Below are 15,116 nucleotides of genomic sequence, written 5' to 3' on the forward strand. Positions count from 1 at the left end.
GGTTATTAATAATGCCACTGACACCAATGATGTTTTTCTTCTGTTTGCTTTGTTGCACGGTGAAAAATAAGCAGGAAAAACATGTTTAATGTGCATTGCATTCAAAATGGGCTGGGGAATCAGCTGTGTATAAAACCAAAGATTACAGTTAGGGGTGAGCCCATGTCACTCAAACATCGGGTGTTTGGTTGTTCTAAAATTAAACAAACATAGGGGGCGTTCACGGGAAATTTGAGCGCCATGGAACGCCCCATAATGCACTGCGAGATTGCTGTACGATGATTGGCCAAAGCATGCACCTGACCTGCATGCTTTGGCCAATCACAGCGCGTTCTGCTGAGAGAGCCATAATTGGCCAAAGGTAGGGTACCTTTGGCCAATCATGGCTCAGGGGGACTAAGTTCATGCCCCACACTATAAAAGGCTGCTTACACGGCGGCCATGTGTAGTGTTGTTGGCGTGGACAGAGAGACAGCTTGAGTGTTAGATTAAGCAGGCAGGTTATTCAGTAAGTGGCAGTATATATATATATATAAGCTAAGTGTAAATCTGGGCCCTATGTACACTATACAATACTCAGAGCCGCTATATACTCAGGGCCGTCTTTAATATTGATTGGACCCTGGGCAAACATTTTCTTGCGCCCCCCATGGAATTTCACCCCTCCATCATTACACGGGACCCCCTCCCTCATAATACCCCCATCACTACACAAGCCCCCTCCCCATACTACCCCCATTATTACGCAGGAAGCCTCCCCCATACTACCCTCATCATTACACAGCCCCCCTCCATACTAGATTGTCACTCATTAACTATATCAGTTTATTGCTGTTTCTACAGAGGGTTATTGTTGAGGGTGGAGAAGCAGGGAGGGGAGTTATTATTGAGGGCAGAGAAGCAGGGAGGGGGGTCATTATTGAGGGTGAAGAGACAGGGAGGTGGATTACTATTGAGGGTGGAGAAGCAGGGAGGGGGGTTATTGCTGAGGGTGGAGAAGAAGGGAGAGGGGTCAATATTGAAGGTGGAGAAGCAGGGGGGGGGGGGGTTATTTCTGAGGGTGGAGAGGCAGGAAGGGGGGTTATTATTGAGAGCGGAGAAGCAGGGAGGGGGGGTTGTTGAGGGTAAAGAAGCAGGGAGGGGGGTTTTAATGGAGGTTGGAGAAGCAGGGAGAGGGGTTATTATTGAGGATGGAGAGGCAGGGAGGGGGTTATTATTGAGGGTGGAGAAGCAGGGAGGGGGTTTTTAATTGAGGGTGGAGAAGCTGGGAGGGGGGGGTTTTAACTGAGGATGGAGAAGCAGGGAGTGGGGTTATCATTGAGGGTGGAGAAGCAGGGAGGGGGTTATTATTAAGAGTGGAGATACAGGTATAGGGGTTATTATTGAGGGTGGAGAAGCTGGGAGGGGGGTTTGTAATTGAGAGTGGAGAAGCAGGGAGAGGGGTTATTATTGAGGGTGGAGAGGCAGGGAGGGGGATATTGCTGAGGTTGGAGAGGCAGGGAGGGGGTTATTATTGAGAGTGGAGATGAAGGGAGGGGGGGTTTTAATTGAGGGTGGAGAAGCGGGGAGGGGGGGTTATTCCTGAGGCTGGAGAAGCAGGGAGGGGGGTTATTCCTGAGGGTGGAGAAGCAGGGAGGGGGGTTATTGCTCAGCCCAAAGTTGGCAATCCCTGCCTTGCAGAGGAGGGTTTTAACCGGCCTGGTTCGGTTCACAGCAAAACATGCGAAAACATGCGAACATGCAAAAAGTTTGTTCGAACACGCAAACACCGTTAAAATCTATGGGACACGAACGTGAAAAATCAAAAGTACTAATTTTAAAGGCTTATATGCAAGTTATTGCCATAAAAAGTGTTTGGGGACCCAGGCCCTGCCCCAGGGGACATGTATCAATGCAATAAAAGTTTTAAAATCTGACACTTTTTCGGGAGCACTGATTTTAAGGATGCTTAAAGTGAAACAATAAAAATGAAATAATCCTTTAAATATTGTGCCTGGGGGGTGTCTATAGTATGCCTGTAAAGTGGTGCAGCTTTCCCGTGTTTAGAACAATACCACAGCAAAATTACATTTCTAAAGGAAAATAAGTAATTTAACACTGCTTGCGGCTGTAATGTATTGTCAGGTCCTGGCAATATAGATGAAAATCATTGAGAAACACGGCATGCCCCCCCACACACACACACATTATCAGGCTCTTTGGGTCTGGTATGGATATTAAGGGGAATCCTGCACCCAAATTTAAAAAAAATGGCTTAGCGGGCCCCCAGGCACTAGATACTCTGAACAGAAGTATATATACTATACGGCCTACCCTATAAAATCTGCAGAAAATTGGACCTTAGGTGCTGGTGGTGCCAGAACACTGTAACCCCTCACAGTTACTCTTGTTGGGCACAGGAACAGGCCCTGCTGTTAAATATTATTTCAAAAATTGTAATTACATGCCCCTGTTAAACAGGGCCAGAAAAATTTGGCCTTGGGTGGTGGTGCCACAACACTGTAAGCCCTCACAGTTACTCTTGGTGGGCGCAGGAACGGCCTTGTTGTCAAATATTAGATAAAGAATACTAATAAATTACATGTTCCTGTTAAACATTGGATTGGACCTTGGGTGGTGGTGGTAGAGCCACAACACTCTAACTCCTCACAGATACTCTAGTTGGGCACAGGAACGGGCCCTGCTGTGAAATATTTGATCAACAATTGTTATTACATGCCCCTGTTAAACAGTAGCAGCAACTGCACTGTATTGTGTACTGTGTACACCACTAGAAGTATAGTAGCAAATGCAGTACAGCTGCACTGTATTGTGTAATGTGTACACCACCAGAAAAGTAGTAGCAACTGCACTACGGTTGCACTGTATTGTGTACTGTGTACCCCACCAGAAAAGTAGTAGCAACTGCACTATGGCTGCACGGTATTGTGTAATGTGTACAACACCAGAAAAGTAGTAGCAACTGCACTACAGTTGTACTGTATTGTGTACTGTGTACGCTACCAGAAAAGTAGTAGTAGCTGCACCCCCGGGAGTGACGCAGGCTTACAACAGCGGAAGCAGGGAGAGGGGATGACTCTGGCCTCCACCCCATCGGGGGAAGGGAGCAGCAGGTATGCTGCCAGGAGCAGGGCCCAAAGGAGGGGACAAGGGAGTCCGGCTGGGGGGTCAGAAGCATCCCAGGAGTCGGCGCCCCCAGCACGGCGCCAGTGCGTGGACCAGGCCGTGGCGGCTGCAGGAGCGGTGGGGGGCAGCCAGAGGGAACCGGAAGTGCAGCGGTGGGGGTTCGGCCCGGGGTGGTGGCCCCCAGTCCCGGGGACAACAGCAGTGGTCGTTTGGCTAGCCAGGGCCTAGAAGGGGTCGCTGAGGGGACATGCGGGGTGAGGAGTCGGCGAACCGGGAGACGCAGGAGCCCTTCTCCCAGGCAGAAAGGCAGGGCTGGTGGCAGGGGGGCCGGGACTCTAGAGCGCTGCACCGCAGACCCCTGGACAGTGGAGCAGGCCCGTCTGGGCGTCCTACTTCTGAGAACCTGTCGGCGGTGGAGAGCGGGATGGTGAGCTGCCTGAGTCAGACGGTGGAGAAGATCGCAGAGAGGATACGGCGCTGGGTCCAAGAGCGGCGGCTGCGAGGCCCGGTCCTGGGCAGCCCAGTGAGTGTAACCCTTCTATCATTATGTCTACTTTGTTGCATGATTTATTGGGTCGGGGTAGCTTGCAGGGGTCACCTGGTGGGTGTGGGGGATCGGGACTGCTGGGTCGGCAGGCCAGCCCCCGGCTTCTGGGGCCTCAGCGGGGGACAGAGGGCAGGAGGGCCTTGGGGGCCTGAAAGACTTGGTGCAGCGGTTCGAGAGTGGGGAGGTGAGCGGGCCAGCCCAGGCATGGACACCGGCCTCGGCCTTGGCTGCGGCCACGACGGGGACGACGGGAGGAACATCTTCGCCTGCGGTGGCTCCGTTGGCACTGGTGACGGGGGGGGAGAAGTCAGCAGGTTCTGCTGCCCCTGCGGCCGACGGGAATTTGGAGAAGGCGGGTGAGAAAAGTGCAGACCAGGTGCGGTTGGCTGATGCGGCGAGGAGCGAGGTCTACGTCTGCTTCGAGGGACCGTTGGGGGCGCATCTGAAGCCGGAAGTGAAGGAAAAAATTTGGAAGGGTGAGTACATCGAGATTTTCACCCTGCTACCGCTGGAGAAATTCAACCTGGATAGGGTGAAGCCTGAGGAGCAGAAGAAGGAAGACGAGGAGAAGCGGAGGTACCGGTTAATTCCCAGGACCTTAGCTAATTGGCTCCAGGCGTTTGCCATTTTGGAAAGTGTAGTGGGTGCGCATCCTCAGGGATGCCAGCCGGAAAGAAATGGGGAGTGTGCTGGCAGTTCAATGAAGGAGCTTGTAAATTTGGGGGAGCGTGCAGGTTCAAGCACGAATGTTCAGGGTGTGGGGGAGCCCACATGCTGGCCAGGTGCTTCAAGAGGGGGGCGCACACCGGCGACATTGCTCACAAAAGGGACAATACCGGTGAACCTGGAAAGGATGGTTCCTTTTCTAAGTAAGTATCCGGATGGTGGGGCAGCGTGGTTGTTGGCCTCGGGTTTTCAGGACAGTTTCAGGATTCCTTGTTCGTTATCAGAGTCCCCACCGGTGGCACAGAACTTGCGATCGTCTTTGCAGCACCAGAGGGTAGTGGATTAGAAGTTGGGTAAGGAGGTGGCGTTGGGATGTATGGGGGGGCCTTTTCGAGTCTAAGCCTTGGGGTGACTTGGTGGTGTCCCCGTTAGGGGTGGTCCCTAAGAAGGAGCCAGGCAAATTTCGCCTGATCCATCACTTGTCTTTTCCGAAAGGGGGTTCGGTCAATGATTTCATTGACCCGGATGCGTGCACGGTCTCTTACACGTTGTTTCATGCTGCTGTTGGCTGGGTGCGTCGATACGGGTGAGGACAGCTCATGGCAAAGGCAGATGTTGAAACTGCGTTTTACCTGTTGCCAGTTCACCCGGACAGCTTTCGGCTGTTGTGGTGCAACTGGCGGGACAAGTTCTACGTCGATAAATGTCTGCCTATGGGCTGTTCCATTTCACCTATTTTGAGGAATTTAGCTCCTTTTTGGAATGGGTGGTGCAGGACGTTTCGGGCCTGGAGTCGGTCATCCATTATTTGCATGACTTCCTGTGCATGGGCCCACCTGCCTCCGCTGTGTGTGTGATTCTTCTTTCCACGTTGCAGCACATTGCAGGCAGGTTCGGGGTACCCTTGGCGGGGGACAAAACAGAGGGGCCCATCACGGAGTTGAGCTTCTTGGGGATAGTGATCGACTCGGGGGCTATAGAGTGCAGGTTGCCCAGCAATAAATTGGAAGATCTGCAGAAGGAGATCAGGGAGATTCAAGGGAGGCAGAAGGTCCAGCTGTGGACTTTGCAGTCATTGCTGGGCTAACTGAATTTCGCTTGTAGGATCATCCCCATGGGATGCCTCATTTGGATCCTAGGGCACTCCTACGTGTGTTGGGGGGCCAGGAGAGGTGATGCATGCCCGGCGGGCAGACAATTGGGGATTTCCAGGAGGAAGGCTTGTTTACGGTGACTGGGATTCCCGGGGATACAGTGGGAGAGAGTGATGAGAGAGGTTGAAAGATTTGCGTTGAGGGACAGGCCCCCGGATGTACTGGTAATTCATGTGGGGGGGGAAGGATTTGGAAGGACATATTGGCAGACATGAAGGCAGATGTTCTGCGTCTGCAGGTGCGTTTCCCGGACACCATTCTGGTTTGGTTGGACATTGTGGCCAGAACAGTGTGGAGATGGACTAGGTCTGTTGATAGTATCAATAAGACCAGGATTAGGATTAATAAGGTGGTGGGTAGGTTTGTGGTGCAGAACAGCGGGATCATCGCCCGGCATCGGGAGCTGGAAGTTAACGTGGGGCTCTATTTGCGGAGAGATGCCGTCCATCTCTCTGATGTGGGCATAGACTTATAGTCCTTGGGTTTGCAGAGGGGAGGGTATACAGAAGGCCTTGCGGGTGTGGGGTTGCCCTCAAGGTTGAGGTAGCCCTTCTTTTGGGCTGTGGCAGTATTTCTGGTGGTTTCTGACGGTAGACATTTAATCAGAAATGATCTGAAGGTGTGGGGGGCTCATCGAAAGATCGACCCCTCTGGTGTATTCCAGAACGGTGGATGGAAAACTGTTATGTTCACTACCGGAAGTTGTCTCTGACCGGTCACAGGTGGAGGCCTTAGGAAAAGTTAGACATGTGTACCACAGTGCTTTTGGTGTTTTTTGGTATAAGTGTGGGTCACCGTCAGAGATCACCAGACTGGGCATGTTATGTTGTTTATGTTATGGGTTGTTTATATATATTTATATATATATAATATATATATATATTGTAGGAGTGAGTTTTAATTTGTGTTAATAAAGGCTGTTGTGGCCAGTTTTACTCCAATTAAAGGGTGTGGTCTCATCTTTAAGAGGGTAGGTAAAAGGGGAAGGGCAAGGTATTTGGTGATAGGGGTATAGGAGGGGGAGAACATTCAGGCTACACTGGTCAAGTGTAAAGCCCCTTATATTGGTGGTCAAAATGCTGGCCATTAGTGGTTAGTTCTTCTCAAAAACATTGGTGGTTGGTGGTCAGTTGTACTGTGAGTGCCCTTTAAAGTCTTTGTGGTCAGTGGTGAGTTCTCTAAAACATGGGAGGTTGGTGGTCAGTAGTAAGTACCTTTCAGAATATTGATGGTGATTGGCAAGTTCTCCCACAAAACATTGGTAGCCAGTGAGTAGTGCTTTCCAAAATGTTAATGATCAGTGATGAATTCTCCTCTAAAACATTGGTGGTTGGTGGTCATCGTTGAGTTCTCTGTTAAAACATTTGTGGTTGGTTTTAAGTGTTGTTTATAAATTTATGGCCAGTGGTTTGTGCCCACTTAAAGAGAATTTAAAGTTATGGATATTTTTTCCAACTTGGGAGTCTTTTCCACATTTGCATAGCTCTTACTGTGAAGAAACCTTTCCATTTTTGGAGATTAAATCTCTTTTCCTCAAGATGTAAAGAATGCCCCCTTGTCCTCTGTGATGAACTTAAAGTAAACAACTCAACACCAAGTTCACCATATGGACCATTTATTTGTACATGTTGATCATATCCCCTCTGATCTCCTCTTCTCAAGAGAGAATAAATTCAGCTCCCCTAATCTTTCCACATAGCTGAGCTCATCCATGCCTCTTATGAGTTTGGTTGCCCTTATCTGCACTTTCTACAGTTCCGATATCCTTTTTGAGAACAGGTGACCAAAAATGAACTACATATTCTAGATGAGGTATTACTATTGATCTGTACAGGGGCAAAATGATATCTCTCTCTCTGGCATCCATACTTCTCTTAATACAAGAAAGGACTTGCGCACTTTGGAAACTGCAGCTTGGCATTGCATGTTATTAATGAGCTTATGATCTACCAAAAACCCCAGATCCTTCACCATTGATTCTTCCATTTGTACCCCCCCCAGCATGTATGATGTAAACATATTCTTAGCCACCAAGTGCATCTGTTAGGAGAGTGGAATGCGGCCTGTCCATCCATTTCCCAAGCGGGAAGATGTCCAAAGGAGTTGCCACCCTACCTTTTTCCTCCACGTCACTAACCTTACCATACCGCTAGTACTGTCCCTAACAGGCAGGGTACCTGTCCCTACTCTATCAACTCATAAAAAGCGCACAAAGCCCAGGAGCCAGGGCCTTAAATAGGCTCTGCTGGAGTCACATGGGGGTCAGCATCCAATCGGGTGCTTCCCCAGAGATCCAGGAACCTATAGAGGAACTGTGTACCCTTTGACTTCCTCTCCAGCTGCGGTGCTGCTGTGGAAGGGCACCATCTGCAGGGGAGAAAGTAGACTGCACCTGCCTACACACTTATGCCCCTGGAAGTTGGAAATCACTGAAGTAGACACCGCTACTCCACCGATCTACACTTGTATCCAGGTCCCATGCGAATCGGCTTGCCTACTGCATTCTGAACACAGAAGGTAGGCTGCTCAGATTGGGCACCATTCAGAGAATGCTTTGCATCTTCTGAATTAATGCTAAGTGGTCTCTGACTGTACCTGGTGGAGAGCTCGATGTTATCGCCCAGCCTCTCCACTTCCTTTAAACAAAGAATGCTTTGCATTCTTTCAGAAAAGGCAAAGCTTTTCTGAATGAAGCCAGTGTTCAGGGGCTGACCTCCTGCACTCAGAATGCAGAAGGGTAGGCATTCGGCATGGGATCCGGAAGCAAGTGGAGGTCACTGGAGTAGCGTTGTCTACTTCTAAGAATTCCAACTTCCAGGGACATTGGCCAGGTATGGTGTAAATATATATATATATATATATATATATATATATATATATATATATATATATATATATATTTACATTGGTCCAATTCAAGAAGTATTCAATGTGTTTTGGGGTCTAAGTGCCCCCTTCATCAGGGCTTGACTGACAACAAAGTGAACAAACCAGTAGTGATCTGGACCTACAATGGTATTTATTCCAGTGTGAGTTGAAAGCAAAGGCCTCATCTACTGCTTGTTTGGCACCCAAGTCCAGTAGTTCCAGTTCACTACTGGTTTGTTCACTTTGTTCCCAGTCATGCCCTGATGAAGTTGGCACTTAGACTCTCTCAACGCATTGGAAACTTCTTGAATTGTAACCCTGACATATAATGGAACAATGTTGTATCTGGATCTCTGGTGTGGCGCTTTAAATTCAACCCTTCCTACATTACACTACAAGCCAAGGAGACTCTGGAGCTCCTCTGGGGTATAGAAATTGCCTGCCAAGGAACCAGATCATTTACACCAACATCAATACCTTAAGATAACAATGTCAGTAAAATAAACCTACGGGTCCAGCTCTATCTATTCACTTTCTTCAATTTAAACAGGGAGATGAAACGAAAGTTTCTAATATTTTACACAATATCCCACCACCACCAATTTACTAGGCAGTGAACCAACTACCACAATTTAATTGACTTTTGGAAATTCCCCAAAAATTATAGCAGCAGACAGTATTTTGGAAGCATATATGTATATTTCAGAAGTAACAATCTAAACGTTGTTTTCTTTGTTATTTAATTATTCAGGATCATGCAACTGATCTTAGATGAAACTCGAGTTTGAATTGAAAAAAGAAAAATGGACACTGCATCCAACACCAGCACCAGCTTCATCCTCCTGGGGCTGATGGAGCTGGAGAAGCAAAAATACCTCTACTTCTATCTTTCTACAATGGTCTACTCATATATTTTGACAGTAAGTAGTGTAATCATATATGCCATTTTGAAGGAGAGAAGCCTCCACGAACCCATGTACATTCTCATAGCCAGTTTGCTCTTCAATGGGATCTTTGGCAGCTCCTCATTTTTTCCAAAATTGATGATTGACTTGATCACCTCCTCAAAGAAGATCTCTCGCACTGAGTGTCTTATTCAAAATGTCTGCATTTCTACTTTTGCCGTTTTTGAAATGAACACTTTTACCATTATGGCCTACGACCGTTACTTGGCCATATGCCAACCTCTGCAGTACATCATGTTATTGACAAACGAGAAGGTTGTGAAGATAATCTCTGGGTGTTGGGGCATAACCTTCCTCATCCTCCTCTTTCTCCTATTTCTGACAGCAGCACTTCCTTTATGTGGGGATAAAATAAAAAATATTTTTTGTGATAATATGTCCCTCGTTGTGCTGGCCTGCGTAGATTCATCCAATAGCAGTGCAATTTCAGCCACCGTATTTACCATCTACTTTGTCACCACCATTTTGGTCACTGCTTTTTCCTATTTAAGAATATACTTTGTCTGCATGAACCTCTCCAAGGAGTCACGTCAGAAGGCTGTCCACACTGTTGTGACCCATTTGCTCAACTTCTCAATATTCTTAATTGGAGTTTTATTTGTTGTGCTTAAATACAGACTGGGGAATATTACTCTCCCCCTAACTGTTCATGTGCTCCTCTCTTTCACACCGTTGGTGATCCCACCCATCTTTAATCCTCTGATCTATGGAATACGGACCCATGCCCTAAAAATAAAACTCAGCCATTATTTGTGGAATGTAATTTTAGGAGGAAAGTGGACACAAATTCATACTCATTGATCATCCATATTTGACATAAGTGATAAACAAGAGAAACAACAAAGATCTCAAACATGCTAAGGAACCATGTATGGTTTCCACACTTTATTAATTTTCCGTCGCACTTATATGTATTTTTTCTGTGTTGTATTGAACTGTATTGGGTTGCCTTTGTTTGATGTATGCTGACATCTAGGGGTCGGTTTTGGCCCATTACAACTTGTTCACTTATGTGATTTGGTTTCATCTTCTGTCCTCCCCTTCTATTTAGCTAGACCTTCCCTTTTTCTTTTATGTTCCCTCAGTCAGTGTTAGTTCTTCGCAAATGAATGTTTAAACCTGGTACACATGGGCCAAATATTGTCTAGTATCAGCCAGTTCAACAGAAACTGACTGACATTCAACCCGTGTGTACATCAGCATATCCAACAGAAGCCAGCTGAACAGCTGGCTTCTGTCGAAACCAGCATCCCATAGGCATCCAATCAGCGCTAGCTGTCAATGGCTTTAAGTGATCACCAGTGTGTTCTGGCAGAGGGGCAGCCCTCCTGTCAGAACACAATAACTCAGAGATCACTGTACTAACATTGGATATTTAGTACAGCAAGCTCCTCATGAGCACCCCTGTTTTGCAAGTCCGCTGGGTTGAATGAAAAGGCTTTAGGAAAGTACTTTTCTTATTACATAAGACTGGAAAAACATCTTCTGTATTGCAATTATCTGAATAAAAATTGTGTGAAATTCGATTTGTGTCTCTTATTGAAGAGTTAAGCTGCCTGAGGATGGTACCAAGTCAGCAGGTGACCATATTGTCTGGACAGACTGGGTCTAAGGAGGTATGTAAATGCATACAACAGCATTTGAAACAGAACAATCAATGTTTGCAGCAGTTGTTAGTTCCCCTGATATGATGATGCAAATGTAAGGGTTTTCACAGGATGGACCGATATTTATTGCCAAACCTTTTTCTTGACCTTTAGATCTTGTCCCAGCATTATTTTCTTTTATCTTGTCACTGTAGTGAGAAACAGCTTTTATTACTCACTGCAATGTCATACCCACTAGAGCTGCACGGTTCTGGATAAAATGGGAAAATAGGATTTTTTTAAAACAGTTTAACTGTAAAATCCTTTTCTTGGGAATAATACATCACGGGACACAGAGCCTTTGATAATTACTTAGTGGGTTAGATAGTCACTATCAGGTGATTGGACACTGGCAACCCTAATTGCCAGGCAAGTTCCTCCCCTATATAACCCCTCCCATATGCAGAGTACCTCAATTTTGCAGCAAAGCAATAAGTATCCTAACGTATAATCCCGAAGAGGGGCAGGAGCTCTGTGTCCTGTGATGTATTCCCAAGAAAAGGATTTCACAGGTAAGCCATTTTTAAAAAATCCTATTTCCTTGTTCATACATCACGGGACACAGCGCCTTTGATAATTACTTAGTGGGATGTCCCAGAGCAATGCCAAAATTTGAGGGGAGGGAGACACAGATCACAAAAAACCTAGTCCGTCAACGCACAAGAGTGTAGGGACTGAAGACCAAGTTGCAGCTTTGTAGATCTGAGCCATGGAGGCCTGGTGATGCACTGCCCATGAATAGGGATGAGCCGAACACCCCCCGGTTCGGTTCACACCAGTACTTTCGAACGGACCGAAAATTTGTGCGAACTTTAGAACCCCTTTGAAGTCTATGGGACTCGAACGTTCGAAATAAAAAGTGCTAATTTTAATGGCTAATATGCAAGATATTGTCCTAAAAAGGGTTTGGGGACCTGGCTCCTGCCACAGGGGAAAAGGGTCAATGCCAATTTTTTTTTTTAAAACGGCCCTTTTTTCGGGAGCACTGATTTTAATGACGATTAAAGTGAAAAAAAAAAGTGAAATATTCCTTTAAATAAAGTGCTTGGGGAGTGTTTATAGTATGCTTGTGAAGTGGCACGTTTCCCGTGTTTAGAACAGTCCCGGCACAAAATAACATTTAACGTAAAAAAAGTAATTTAAAACTGCTTGCGGTTTTAATGTAATATCTGGTTCCGGCAATATGGATGAAAATCATTGAGAAAAATGTCATGAATAGCCCCCCTGCCCATTACCAGCCCCTTTGGGTCTTGTACGGATATTAAAGGGAACCCAGTACCCATATTAAAAAAAGGAAAGGCGTGGGGCCCCCAGGCCCTATATACTCAGAACAGCAGTATACATGCGGTGCAAACAAGACAGGAGCTGTGTAGGTTTGTAATTTTGAACTGGTACATTTTGTAGCGTAGCTCCAGTCAAAAAATAAATTTTTAAGATTTTTGGAAAACATAGGGAAGGGTTATCACCACTGTATATTTTTTTCTTGCCATCCGTCTTTTTCATCACACTTCCTGTTGTCTCCTTCTGTTTGCAAGTAGGAGACGTTTGTAAGTTGGATGCTTGAAAGTAGGGGCCTGCCCTATATGCTCTGCAGAAATGAGGGCCTAAGGCATTGGTTTTGCCACAACACTGTAAGCCCTCAAAGTGACTCTTGGTGGTGCTGGAGTGCCCTGCTGTGAACGATTATATCAAGAATTGTAATTACATGCCATTGTTGAACAGTGGTAGAAAAATTGAGCCTGTGGTGGTGGTGCTGGTGCCACAACACTATAAGTCCTCACAGTTACTCTCGGTGGGCACAGGAACGGGCCCTGCTGTGAAATATTATATCAAGAATTGTAATTACATGCCCCTGTTAAACAGGGGCTGAAAAATTGGGCTGGTGGCACTGCTTGCTGGTGCCACAACACTGCAACCTCTCCCAGATACTCTAGTTGGAGTGCAGGAATGAGCCCTGCTGCAAAGCATTGCATCAAAAATTGTATTACATGCCCCTGTTAAACAGGGGCTGAAAAATTGGGACTATACACTGCAATCTCTACCATATACTCTAGTTGGAGTGCAGGAATGAGCCCTGCTGCAAAGCATTGCATCAAAAATTGTATTACATGCCCCTGTTAAACAGGGGCTGAAAAATTGGACCTATACACTGCAACCTCTACCATATACTCTAGTTGAAGTGCAGGAATGAGCCCTGCTGCAAAGCATTGCATTAAAAATTTTAATTACACGCCCCTGTTAAACAGGGGCTGAAAAATTGGGCTGGTGGCATCACCCAGAACCAAAAATGTTTTTCCAAGATATCAGAAGGAACATTGAGGAGGAAGAGGATAGTCAGTCAACATAACAGGACAGTCACTCAGTATCAGCATAGGCAGTCTTGAAGGGATGTGACATTTCCCAAAAAATTATTCAGTTACATCATGTTCAGGTGCTTGGTAGCTGGTGGTGATCCAAGACTGATTCATCTTTATGAAGGTCAGTCGATCAACTGAGTCGGTGGACAGGTGCACCATGTGATAGGTTACAAAGCCACCAGCAGCACTGAAGGTGCGTTTCAAAAGAACGCTGGATGTAGGAGACAGGCCAGTAGCTTAATTGCATACTGTGCAAGCTCTGGCCAGTGATCCATCCTCAAGACCCAGTAAGCCAGAGGATTTTCGGTGGGAAAGGTGTCCAAGTCTGACCTTGCTCCTAGGTATTCCTGCACCATGTAAATCAGACGCTGGCGATGGTTGCTGGAACCGATCATACCTTGGGGCTGTGGACTAAAAAATTTTCTGAACGCATCGGTTTAGAAGGCCACCTTCTCCAACGCTCCTTCTGTGACTGACCGAAGCCTCAGCAAAACATTGTCCAGGACCAGGAGTTTGTAACCTCCCAGTCTCTGGGAACGTGTTGCACAGACCTTTCTGCAAGCCTCCCGGAGATGTCTCATCCTCTGCTCCCTCTGCGAAGGCAAGATAAGGTCCGCAACCTTACCCTTGTACCGTGGATCAAGGAGAGTGACCAGCCTGTAATGGTCCCTCTCCATGATCCGAAGAATACGAGGATCCTTCCGTAGGCTTTGCAGGATCAGGGAGGCCATGCAGCGTAGGTTAGCTGAGGCATTCGGTCCGGAGTCCTCTGGGTCACTAAGGATAACATGATCCGCAGCTACCTCCTCCCAGCCACGTACAAGTCCACCGGGTTTCTTGGGACTGTAAATCATCCCTACAAGACTGCTGATGCTGAATCTCCTCCTCCTTCTCCTCGTCCTCTTCCTGTGTGATGGGTGAGACAGCAGCAACACTGTCTGGATAAAGGGGGCCTTGAGAGGCAAGGAAGTCCTCCTCTTCCTGCCTCTGTTCTGCCTCAAGTGCCCTGTCCATTATTCCACACAGTGTATGCTCCAACAGGTGGACAAGAGGTACAGTGTCATTGATGCATGCACTGTCACTGCTCACCATCTTTGTGGCCTCCTCAAATGGTGACAGGACAGTGCATGCATTCCTGATCATGCCCCACTGGCGTGGTGAGAAAAAACCAAGCTCCCCTGATCCTGTCCTGGTGCCATAGTCGCACAGGTACTCATTGATGGCCCTCTGCTGTGTGTGCAGCCGCTGCAGCATGGCCAACGTTGAATTCACCTGGTGGGCATGTCACATATAAGGCGGTTCTTGGGCAGGTTCAACTCCTTTTGGAGCTGGGCCAGCTGAGCACTGGCATTAAATGATCGGCGGAAATGCATACAGACTTTCCTGGCCTGCTTCAGGACATCCTGTAAGCCTGGGTACCTGCCTAAGAACCACTGCACCACCAGGTTAAGGACGTGAGCCACGCAGGGCAGTTGTCCCTGTCGGAGGGCGGAGAGGAGGTTGGTGCCATTGTCACAAACCACCATTCCTGGCTTAAGCTGGTGTGAAGTCAACCACCTCTTGGCCTGCCTCTGCAGAGCTGACAAAATATCTGCCCCAGTGTGGCTCCTGTCCCCCAAACAAACCAGCGCAAGCATGGCATGGCATCTTTTTGCCTGCGTACTTGTGTAGCCCATTGAATGCCTACGGAGCAACTCTGTTTCTGAGGACAGAGCACTGGAAGTTGCCATGGAGGAAGAAGAAGAGAAGGGGGTGGAGGAGAGAGGTGTGTCACAACCAATAGTAGC

General features: G+C 47.3%; 1 protein-coding gene across 1 annotated transcript; it reads left to right on the forward strand.

Moving 5' to 3' along the window:
* Nucleotides 1-9,122: 9,122 nt before the first annotated feature.
* LOC143926869 (olfactory receptor 6K3-like) lies at nucleotides 9,123-10,850 on the forward strand. Its single transcript, XM_077450910.1, has one exon. The coding sequence runs from the start codon at nucleotides 9,165-9,167 to the stop codon at nucleotides 10,125-10,127; it is 963 nt and encodes a 320-aa protein (XP_077307036.1). The 5' UTR covers nucleotides 9,123-9,164; the 3' UTR covers nucleotides 10,128-10,850.
* Nucleotides 10,851-15,116: the final 4,266 nt, after the last annotated feature.

Source organism: Lithobates pipiens, unplaced genomic scaffold, assembly GCF_037356315.1.
Source record: "Lithobates pipiens isolate NorthernLeopardFrog02 unplaced genomic scaffold, aLitPip1_a1.2 Scaffold_23, whole genome shotgun sequence".
Classification (NCBI taxonomy): domain Eukaryota; kingdom Metazoa; phylum Chordata; class Amphibia; order Anura; family Ranidae; genus Lithobates; species Lithobates pipiens.

Bases quoted from the DNA above. Each gene is read 5' to 3' on its own strand.
- LOC143926869 (XM_077450910.1), top strand. From the start codon at position 9,165: ATGGACACTGCATCCAACACCAGCACCAGCTTCATCCTCCTGGGGCTG.